Source organism: Botryllus schlosseri, chromosome 1 (genome assembly GCF_051294905.1).
Source record: "Botryllus schlosseri isolate E-star chromosome 1, Bs_hap1, whole genome shotgun sequence".
NCBI lineage: Eukaryota > Metazoa > Chordata > Ascidiacea > Stolidobranchia > Styelidae > Botryllus > Botryllus schlosseri.
The window spans coordinates 16669618-16681764 of record NC_137236.1 but is presented as its reverse complement, the minus strand read 5'-3'; the positions used below and the strand labels follow the sequence as shown (position 1 = coordinate 16681764).

The window sequence follows — 12147 nt, the reverse complement described above, 5'->3', positions numbered from 1 at the left end:
TACAGAGACATTTCATGACAGCTCAAGGGGTTCTAGAAACACTAAGGGAAGACGATGGGTCAGCGCGACTCTGGTGTGGTTGCAACCTCAAATGGGGTATGAACACACACTAAAATGCATGTACAACCAGGGCTTTGGAGCAGCCGTAAATTTGCATTGCTCCAGCTCCGGCTCTGGAGCTTTCTTTTATCATACAATAGCTCCGGCTCCAGCTCCGGAGCCGCATTGTTACCACTGCTCCTGCTCCAGCTCTGGCTCCGGCTCTGAAAACTATCGAAGGGGTCTGTCTATTTCAGGGGTGGGTAACCCGCGGCCTCCGGGTCATATGTGGCCCGCGAGAAGGTTTTGAGTAGCCCGCGAGCTAACTTACCATTATATTATCGAAATTATATTATATTATCGAAATTGAATTTCTCAGATGGTGAGCTTGCAAGGCCAACCAAAAATAGGATTTGTCTGGCCGCGACACTTGGGATGTTGATGACTAAAATATCAGTTACGACGCATTGGCAGATCCAGGGTCCAGTCACATTTTTAGTAAATCGTTTTACTTTACAATAAACTAAAAAAGTAGTAAAATTTTTCTTCGCGTGTTTAATTGTCCCACGATTTCTTTCTTTGGAGCCTACCGCCTCCTGAAAATAGAAAAAACGCATGATTCAGCAGATTGAGTCTAACTATATATTCGCAATTACGAGGAAAAGTCTTTTCGCGTTTGCGCTCGCAGAAAGATCGTCGACGATGAAATGGAGGCAAAAAATCATTGTCGTATATTAGCGGAAATCTTCGATATCGATATGTCCAGATGCCGAATAGTCCTGTCCTTGCAAACTGAGCCCAGCAAGCGGTATACAGTCGACCCGCGATATACCCAAGTAATAATAATATATACTTTGAAATTTTTACGCGCCTGATGGCGTGGCTAGTGGGAAGCACACTCGTTCGTCGATTTCATGTGGTCCTTTAGCCGAAAAGGTTGGCCCCCTGGTCTATATAGATTACTAATTTACCCGTAGGTTAGTTATCTATAGTAATCAAGAGTATGTCAGCCGCCAGTAACATCGAATGCAGCAACGAAGACATAGGTGCCACCGTGCCGGCTTGTGACGTCATTATGAATACTTGTCAATTGTCGATAACATAATAGTTTCACTAGAACGCACTTTACTCCATGCCATTGCTGTGTACAGCAATAAAATTCTGACGCGGTGTTTTAACACTGGCACTGCACTCGTTAACATTAAGCCATACAGCTCAATTCAATCTTTAAATGTGCGATTATTATTCAACTGTAACTGTAGTAAGAGCAATATGGACGGATATCACGACCTCATCAATAGAAATTCGCTTTGTACCAAACTGTTCAAATGGCCAATGGTTGGACCATAGTGTCCTATGTGGTGTCGACACAGGCAAATCTCACGCCTCAGTAAAATTGTATCACGTCACAATTTCTATTTGGCTACAGGCAATTTGACGGTCATTTTTGACCGGCTTGCCGAGCATTAAATTTGGTAAAACAGGTATCAATCGAAAGCTGACTCTCCATTGATTACGAAAATATAAATTTTATTCCGCTCGTGGCCCTGGAACTCCCACAATCAGCCTCGAATTTTTCATTGTTATGGAGATTGGCATTGAGACGCAACAATGCTGTCTGGCGAAACGAGAGAGTAGCTCAGACGTAACAATGCTGTCTGGGGAAACGAGAGAGTAGCTCAAGAGAAAAATAGCCAGATACCAATGTTGCGTCACAATGCCAATCTCCATAACAATGAAAAATTCGAGGCTGATTGTGGGAGTTCCAGGGACACGAGCGGAATAAAATTTATATTTTCGTAATCAGTGGAGAGTCAGCTTTCGATTGATACCCGTTTTACTAAATTTAATGCTCGGCAAGCCGGTCAAAAATAACCATCAAATTGCCTGTAGCCAAATGGAAATTGTGACGTGATACAATTTCACTGAGGCGTGAGATTTGCCCGTGTCGACACCATATAGGACACTATGGTTTGACGTTCGGTATTGGTGCACTCGTTACCAGTTCATACGGTGTCGATCAAGCTTATCGGAATATAATATTTTCCCGCTTAAACGAATCGAATTAAACGGTGCGCCATGCACATTTCGCCATGCCCATAACGAATTAAACTATGCAGTATGCACATTGCACAATGCACATGTACAAGTCACAGTGCGCGATAATCCGAGAATACTAAAGTATCAAGCAGAGATCAAGAATGAATTTACGAAACAGATGATTACAAATTGGAAATCGCGTATCAAATCCGTCATTAGTCTCCAACATAAAATACCATCGGCTCCCATCATCGCATTGAGTAGCTCGCACCCCGACAATTGTTTGCTGAGTGTAACGGCGTTTTGGGCTACTCTTCTGCCATCCCCTATTTACGCTCGAAAATCCTCACTGAAGTGAATGACGATCATGCGCAGTAATGAATTCCAATTCGCATGCATAATTGCATACACAATAACACTGTCCAATTTCGCGGCCTGATTAAAGAACGATAACGAAAGAACGAGTATGTGTTGATCCGATTCATAGCAACGATGAGATGGAATTTCTCGGCTCGTGCTCGTAACATCCACATGTGCAACGAAATCAGGTTTTTATCCTCTCTCCCATTTCGCATAATACATGATGATCATTATTTTTGGACCGTACAATTGGCCAACAAGGTTTTGCTGATGATGAAATTGCGGGTATGCCGAATACCCACAATATTCACAGGCATATTTAGCATACCGAGGTTCGACACTTATGTATGAAAATTGAACATTGAACATATGGCTGCTCTGCTGTTAAGTCCCTAGGAACATGGTCAGTCGGAAAAGGTAGCGCTAAAGAGGAAAAGATTCTTAATTTCGCGAAGGCCTGCTGTTGAATTCTGAACTCAGCAGATATGGTTGTTGCAATAGCATCTTATGAAATACGTCGGAGCCGGAGCTACCCCTCAAATAACTTGCTCCGGCTCCGGCTCCAAAGCCCTGTGTACAACGAGAACGGTGAAGTTTCAAGCTCATTTCGCACCAAAACAAAGCACACCGATTAGTTAGATATATTGCCTTTTTCGATTTTTTACTGATTATGTCTGTCCTAAAATTCGTACAAGAATGTGACTCTGACAGATTATAATAATATAAATGATGTATCGGGCTGCCAATAAATTAGTTCACTGCAAAAGCCGATGCGAGATGGTAGTGACTCTGCAATGAACCCAACGACTTTTCGTCGGGAGTGGGAAACTTGATTACGGCCCAAGAATATTAAGTAAATAACTCCCGTAAATACTGGCCTAAGATGATCTGTTGGCGGATCTAAATAATACAAAACATTCGGTAATCATTAAACCTATTATACCGTTCTGTTTCAGCAACAGAGGGCGTTCGTTGAAAATACCGCAAGCCCCGTGACCGTGTCTTCAACTTCATGCCAACCAGGTACAGTGGTACACAAAATCTCCATGAGCAAATGTATTCCATGCACCATTACAACCGTTAGATCTCGATTTGGTCTGTTAGGAGGTCTGGATAAAGTAATTAGGGCTGATCCTATGGACAGGTAGAAGAATGTCTCACGTTTCTGCTGTAAATACATGGATGGAAAATAGGGAATTTACTAGATTTTTTACAATAGCATGAGGAAGGCTTGCATACAAAGTTATCGGCACGTACCGGTACCAACACAAATACTTATGGATATATAGCAGGGGTGTATATGGTCCTATTTAAGTATGCCAATTTGTTGCTCCTTCTTATTGTGGTATATATTCGAAATCTATCTCAATAAACCTAGTTTATTTCAGTCGATTGCCCTCATTGGAACGAATGTGTAGGTGAAATTTCGTATTCCAGGAACACCCAATTACCTAAATTGCACATTGTGCTATGGTGTAAATTGCTGTAGTATACTATTCACGCTTGCAGTGTTAGTGTAAATTTAGGAGCTATATTCTGAGATAAGGTGTTCAATGTTCATGGGGTATGCATCACTCATCTGTCGTGCTGAATTTGAGCAGCATGCAAATCATGCGAATATACAAAATGAGATTTGACGAAATCTAGAATATACGAACGCAGAAAGGGAATCCGAAATCACCTCAAGACGTAAAACCCCTATTGGGGATTGAAGTACGACACGCGAGTCCTGTCCATGTAGTATTTCTGCGAAGTAGTGTATCTCCGAAGTATTCTCACGAGAAAGACCATGTCAAATACATGGATGACGTTACCAAATTGAAACGAGTTTTGGATTGATTGAATTTGATATCATTTTGGTAGCATCATTTGAATAGGAATTCCTTGCTCGTTTAAGAAAATGTTTCACGAACTTTTGGTCAAGGCCCAGTACTCGGCCACCATGACAATTTCGATGGGCCACGAAGTCATTTGAACACATTCAGCAATTTGTTTTGAATAAGGTCATACTTGCAAAACTTGAATATTTAGCATGAAGGGTCATGGTTTCTAACGATGGCTTTTTAGCTGTTATGTAGGAGCAGAGATTACTACTAGCCTATGGATAGATTCCAAACACATGACTGTGCAGCTGTTCAACAGCATAATAACAGCAGTTTCGAGTCCCTTTGTAAACTCATGCGATAATTTTATAGCTGAATCTGATCATTCCTTTGAAAAGGTCTTGCACGAGAGCTAGAGTCGATTCCCAAAATATCAAATAAAATCTGGACAGGGCACTACTGCCCCCACCAAGATCGCCCCAAAATTAGGAAAGGGCCATTGTTTCGAAAGATTATGGCGCCACAATGTAATGACTAAAGACAATGAGCTACGATAGACGAGTCCAAGCAACCGATTTTAAAGTAATGACTGCAGGGCCTCTGTTCACATCGGAAATCGAGGCACGACCACAAAAAGTTTGAGAACGACTAGGTAACTCTATTGTGAAGTAGGCTAGAGTAGGAACCGCCTTCCACCAATAGCGCCACAGCATCAGCCCTAACATCTAGAATGTGATGTTTTTTTATTCAATGATTATAATTCAATTACTTACCTCTTAGGAAGGTCTAATCTAAATATGAATATCTTCCCAGCAATTGAAGTCGCAATTTCTGTTCCGCCGCGAAGCCCTATGAATCAAATCGAACGATCGGGGGAACCAGGTAATACTCTATATAGCCTTTTCTTTAAATAAATAACCTTTGCACACATCCGATATAAATAGAACAACCAATACAAAGAGAAAAGCCCGACCCAGATGCCAATTGGAAAGCACCTTCGGGTGTCAAAGGTAACTTGTGAGGCTAATATTTTCCGATCTTTATACGCAAAAATAGTACGGAGTATAGAGTGCGATCGCAGTGATATTTAGCAATAAAGTGTCACTACTCCAAATGGCGATATAACTACATCACAATCACCATTGTCTGGACTCGAATTTAGACTACGGAAAATTGGTTCGATCGAACCCACACGGTAGGGTTGTTATTGTTGTATTAGTTTTCATGGCGTTCTGCTGCATTGGTCATTTTACACAATACAGATATTCTTGATTATGATCTGTTGTGAATACGGTGGATTAAGCTCAAAATAGCAATAATGTTGATGCTTTCGGCATCCATGATATTACGTCTAGTATGATCATTTCCCACTGGGCCGATATTCATAGTTATGATTCCAAAAATGTCGATTTGTTGGACTGGCAATGTATAACGCTTGAATCTATAATCAGTGAATTACATATGATCCATTTCGACCTTCTAAGATCCTATGAGAATAAACTCCGGCCGTCGGCTCCCAGACTCTCATCTCTATCAAACACTCGAGTCATCGCGGAATTGCTCATTTCACTCTGTAACACTAAATTTGGGTTGGAACTAGGATTGTCTGATTTATTATGACCTAGAACCGTGGAAATGTACATTCAAAAATTTTAAACTTTTGGTTAGACTTTGTGAGATTGTTTATTATTATTTTCATTGATTTATATAAGATCCTGTTATAGTGCTTATAACAACGAAGGTATTTTAACCACAAGCTAATTAATTTAACAGTTGCAGAGACTGGGGTGGCCAACCTATTTGACTATCCACGGCCTCATTTCGATTAATACTGTAGCCTACGGCCGCACTCCAGGACATAGTCGTAATGAACTAGCTGAACGCCAAATACCATGTTAAACTTTTCATTTCCGGTGAACTCCGGACTGATATATATTCCTTTTACGTCGCATTACTATAAGCTACGGAATCGCGAGTGGAGACGTAATGCGAACGTTTTCTTATATTCATTGATGAATTTCGTCATCATATTAGTAGTTTCATATCTTCATTTCTTCTCTTAAACTTTATCCTTTGTTAGACCACGTGATCAGATAAGAGATGATGCATGTTTGGGTGGGCCAATTATTATTGATCAATTTGTTGCATGCTGTTATTTCTTGAACTACATCCAGGCTTGTTGGTATAGTTGAAATATAATATTATCGCCCTAATGCACCAGGGTGAGCTTCCGAAATAGGCTGCGAGTAAGTCTGGGCAAAGGTGCTGACCCTTTTTCAAGTAATCAGCTTATCAAATTTTGAGCCACGGAACAATTTCAAATTGGACATGGAGTCGCGACCATAAACGGTTGGAAACCACTGGAAGTGTGGTGTTTATGTCGCTCCGGAGTGCGCACAAGCAGTAGACTGATGAATATTCTTATCGGTGTGACATGAGCATGACTTAACTATGGACAATTACTCTCCCTCAATATTCGAAGTCATCATCCTCCACCAGCGCTACCGCTAATTCTAATGTTAATGATATAGGCGGTGAGAGGAGTAGAGCTATATAGTAATAAATGATAGCACCAATATTACTGACAAAATTCATTCATCTAATTAAACGTTTAGGTGCATATAGAAAGAAACCAGATTCATATAGCAAGCCCTCCAGAACTTGCGTGGATTACCCCATGGTGGGCCCAAGATCAGTGTTCATTTGGGCGGGAGGAGCTGAAAGTATGGGGTTTCGGTCCTGGGTACAACTCACACGATCCTGATTCAGATCCTGCCCAGCTCTGGTTTATAGGCAAAACTCTGCTTTGTGACGTTGTAGTAGCATACTATATGCATTTTACGAGCCGCTAGTGGGCGCCAAAATATATCCGTAATTTGAGTCGCCAAAATATGGTAGCCCTAGTTAGGTACATCATATTATATTGCAACATTATAATGTAGCCTTACTTGAAAACCGTGACATGTTTATGGTTCCGTTGAGTGTGTTAGCAGATTTGGGTCGCCCCTCTGTAAGCCTTATGAACGACCCTCAAAATATATCGTGGCAAAACAGGTCTCGCGTATCAGATCAACGAAGAGACGAAAATGAAAGTTGAAAAACTTAAAGAGCAGAACGACCATTCAGAGGTGGATCTAACACTACTTAAGAGTGAGTACGACACCGGTTATCAACGCTTGGCGCTTGGGAAATGGATGAAAAGTATGGGGAACAGGGCTAATCAGAAAGAAAGGGAATTATTCAACGCAGTGTCGCTGGGGACAATACATCAATGCCCGAATAACCAAACATCCAAAACAGTCCTAGTTGTTGGCGGACCAGGAGAAGGAAAAACCACCAGTGCAATAAAGTATACAAATCGCGCAATGAGAGGTGAGATTATCGGGCCATCCGATGTCAAAGTCATCGTGTTCATCGAAGCAAAATACATAGAATGGAGAAGAAAATGCAGACCTTTCGAACTATTATTCAAAGATCGATTCGCTAGCATCTTCACAAGCGCAAAAGCCTCAAAACCGCTTGAGAAATGGATGGCCGAGAATCCATCTGAAGTCTTAGTGATCATCGACGGTATTGACATCTCCGAAAGTCAATCAAGTATTACTCCAACCATAACATTGGACAAAAAAGTACAGCCCATTTCCATATTAATCAACCTTCTTCGAGGCGATATATACGGAGGTATGTGGGTAATGTGTACAACAACGCCTCAATGGCTTTGGAAATTGACATATGTCATGGAAGCGGAGTTATGTGAGTTTTTCGATGAGAATTCTCGGATTATCCTTGATCGGTGATAATCCGCGATTTATCAACGAAAAACTCACATAACTCCGCTTCTACTGGTCGGAATTGACTCAAATTTGTTTTGCAACGTCTTTAAAGACAGCTCAACAATTTCATGGGGTTGGCAGAAAAATTTGGAAAATTTTATTTTCAATTTTCCATATTAAATTAAAAATTTTAATTGGATCTGCGGAGTCCTATACTTGTTAGAATCGAACCAAATTTGGTGTGCAGCGTTCTTTAGGGTAACCTGACAATTTTATCAGTGAATGGCTGGAATCCGGGAAAAAAGATTATTTTTGAACAGCCCTAATGGACAGGTTAGCATAGGTAATTTGCGTCCAGTGGGTTTATTACGGCTATGCCCTGGAATGCGGCCGTAGGCTACAGAAGTAATGTAAATGCGGCCGTGATGAGCAAAAAGTTTGCGCACCTCTGTATTTAATGATACAGTAAAAATGGATCGATATTTAAACCGTGCGTGGCACGTCAAGTGCCTATGTACACAATACGCACGTTTGGGGACTCTTGGAGTTACACTATGTGATACCATTACCTTGTCAAACAACTCCGGCCCTCGCGAGCCTGGGGAAAAGTTGAAAATTAGAAAAATCCATACCCAAAATTTCACGTATCTGCCGATATCTCTTAAACGGCTTTCGTCACATCGTAGCTAACACATGCGTTTGGAATAACTCTTAGAATTATACAATATAACATCAATACCTTGGCCTACTACCAACGGTAGCCTAGAGAAAACTTGCAAATTTCATACTTGAAATTCCATGAATTTGCAAAAATCTCTTGAACAGCTTTTGCGACAACTTGAATGTTCGTGAATAGTCATTTATAATCAGAGGCGGTCACCTTAGTCAACATTAGTTATCAAGTAGAAGCAGAAGTGATTCTCTTGAAATTATATGCGCTGGCAATTAGAAGTAGCCAATTTTCATGCTATTGAGATAAAAGAAAATACAAGTGTAATAGTAGATTTGAGCCAAATGATGATCAAGTGAGTAGAATCGAAAAGTTGCTGGTCGGGTGAACGCATGAACTTTACCATCAAATTGTAAGTGATGGTTGTTGTAACAACACTCTTGCGTAACTCTCGTCAAATCTTTCTGGTATTAGTATAAATATGAGCGGTGTTCACTGTTTATTCACTCAGATAGCAAACTTGAAAATTGCGGGCGATATGCGTGAAGATGCTGAAAGACTGTCGCATCTGCTTGCTAGGTGTTCTCACTCGGAAGAAACAGGTGCAATTGCATTTGAAATAGGATCCGTCGAGCTGTCGGATTCCAATATGACGTACACCGTTGCGGTAAGCAACTTAGTTTCAGCTATAGCTACAGTTATTGCGCTTGAGCGCGTTTGAGCTATACAAAAAAAGTGATCAAACTATAGTCACTATGGCTAGTCAGGTAAAGTAATATTCAATTGAAAATAATTATGTGGCCATTTCCATATCAGATATAGACTATACGAGGGCACATTTACGGCGAATACTTTGCATTTCAAACTATGGCATCGTAAACTAAATAGTCACAACGGTTTGCAACTAATATTGATAACAATGTTTTTGTTTCGTGTAAAAATCATATTTTATTGTTATTGTTCTTTTTGCTGTTGTTGTTGTTGTTGTTGTTGTTGAAATTCATGGCGATCCGACTACATCGGGAATTTTAGACCATCCAAACACACTTGAACTCGAACTCGATACCCAATGGTTGGTTCTTACTTGGTTATTTTCTTTCAACATTCTTTTCGTGCACTGTTGTCCATCCCTACTCCATGCTGATTATAATACTGCAATGTATTAGATGGGTGGCTCAATGTGTTATGACAGGCCTGTTTATTTTTGGATGTTATGCTTTATTTTTGGAGATTCTTCAAAAATAAGATTTGAAAACATCCAAAATTAAGATTTTTCAGATGGTGTTTTATCATGTTTTTACGTGAAATAAACGACTCAGGGCAGTGTAAATACTTTTGAAACAACCTTAAAACTCATAAACACACACACAAAAAAACAGCATGTGTGTGAGTGAGGGGTCTCCGTAACGCTAAAAGTACTTCCACTCACTAAATCAGGGGTGACCAAACTACGGCCCGCGGGCCGCATGCGGCCCACTTCACCGTTCTGTGCGGTCCGCGAGAGTCTAACGAAACTTATTAAAAATATTGATAAGATGCGTACTAAAAATCGAATTAATGCTAGGATATGATTAAACTTTTTCTTAGTATATTTCACCATGATAACTATATGGCAGTGGTTCCCAAACTGGGAACGCACCCCCTTGGGATGGTGGGTGACAGAATCTGAAGATGGGTGCAAAGCTGAGCTCAACTGGAAAAAAGATGTTCGCTTCGCGCGATCTATACCCCATTCATACGTCTTGCTCTGTATTTTTAGCCTGAATTTCATATTTAAAAATCTATCATTCACAGTCGTGACCTTCCATGCCATATACCTATCCGTTAGGTTTGCTAGCATCCTGGTTGCGGTCTGTGATATGACGATAAGGTGGGTGCGAACTCTTTTACCCTCATAAGGGGTTGGGGGGCATATCTTAAAAAGTTTGAGAACCACTGTTCTAAGGTAAATACTTTTTATATCATTTTTCATGTTTAATTTCTGGCGCGACATGTGATCCCAAGGCCCCCGCAGTTTGAAAGTTTTCAACTTCTAAACATCACAGAAATCATAAACGAGATGGATATAATTCGGATCACTAGTGTGATTTCAGATTGGCCACTCCAGTTTTAATTATTTCAGTGATGTGCTTCTAAAAACGATTCGCCCGTACCTTAGGTAGACTCGTTCTCTGAATGAGCAAAATTAGGGTATTTATATTTTATCTACACATAGTGGAAGCGTGTTTGAAGCTAACATCGTTATGATGCTGTCTGGATTGTGTGACCTGGAACTGATCCAAAAGTGGAATAAGTGAATCTATGAGCGTATCGCTGCTCACAGATTTAAATTTCAATCCTGTTCTAAGAATTTGGACAACCAACTTTCATCTCTATAGTTTTGACAAATTGGCTATTGAGGTCGACCGACCTATGAAATCTCGCTACTGTTTCTGACGCGTGCACGATATCATCATAGCCATGTTTAGTGCGGCCTGCCAATGGATTTATACATTGAATGCAGCCCGCGAATTCAAAAGTTTGGCCATCCCTGCAATAAACGGATCATAGGCGTGGCGACAAGGGTTGGAGAAGAGGCACGGTTGAAATCGTCCCAGTGTCAGGCGAAATGCACCATTAGGCCTTGTACCGCAGGCTGAATACCGTCATCTCTATACGACGATCAGTTTGTCCACCCGATCATGGGACTGAATGGCTACCTCAGACGGCAACAGAACTTGATCCAGGAGATGTAAAGTACGTGCCCCTAGTTGACACCCGTTGGTTGTCAATGAAGAAGGTGACAACTTGGTTGACGGGACACCTTACCACACTCCTCGAGGTTATGAACGGGAAGGGTTATGCCTGTGCACCTTCGCTGCAGTGATGAACCCGAGTGATCGCCTTCGATCGCACGGTCACAGAGCTGGAGAGCTGAGCACAACCGTCACGAAGCTTCAGGGACTTGGCCTTCTGATCGTGGAGCAGCAGGAGGAGCTCCATCGCCTGGTCGAACGCCTTCGAGCTCTATTCCCAGCTGAGGAATGGGATAATGTCAGAGGGTGCTGGGCTGTCAACTTCCCCGAGGAACGCCACTTCGTGGATGATCAGGGGTTTGAAGTCTTCAGCCTACTCGGGAACATCGATGAATAGGAGAAACAGTCCACGTTTGTGGCAGCCGGTAACCTCATTGCAGGGCTCATCGACGTCATAAAGAAAATATAATAATAATAAGTTGCAGACGATGAAAAGGACTCGCTCTGTCTACCACACCAAGTGGTGCAACTTCGTGGGCACTAGGGGAGAGGACACAACAAACGCAACTTCCTTCTTCATATTCTAATAGTATAAACAACAGTGATTCATATATATATATATATATATATATATTATGTATCTCCTCGGGTGTCCACTTTATCGCCAGCCGACCCTGGTGTTTGTCGATCAATTCACTGAGCTGTAA

At 41.3% G+C, this 12147-nt stretch overlaps 1 protein-coding gene across 1 annotated transcript in view; it reads left to right on the top strand.

Annotated features, from left to right (window-relative positions):
* LOC145439116 (uncharacterized) overlaps positions 1 to 11837 on the top strand; it is a 289490-nt gene extending 277653 nt beyond the window's left edge. Inside the window, exons 4-8 of the mRNA XM_080316597.1 lie at positions 3396 to 3462; positions 5076 to 5144; positions 5207 to 5272; positions 7317 to 8015; positions 11485 to 11837. Of these exons, the coding sequence (XP_080172723.1) occupies positions 3396 to 3462; positions 5076 to 5144; positions 5207 to 5272; positions 7317 to 8015; positions 11485 to 11837 (1254 nt within the window). The remainder of the gene's footprint in view (positions 1 to 3395; positions 3463 to 5075; positions 5145 to 5206; positions 5273 to 7316; positions 8016 to 11484) is intronic.
* Positions 11838 to 12147: the final 310 nt, after the last annotated feature.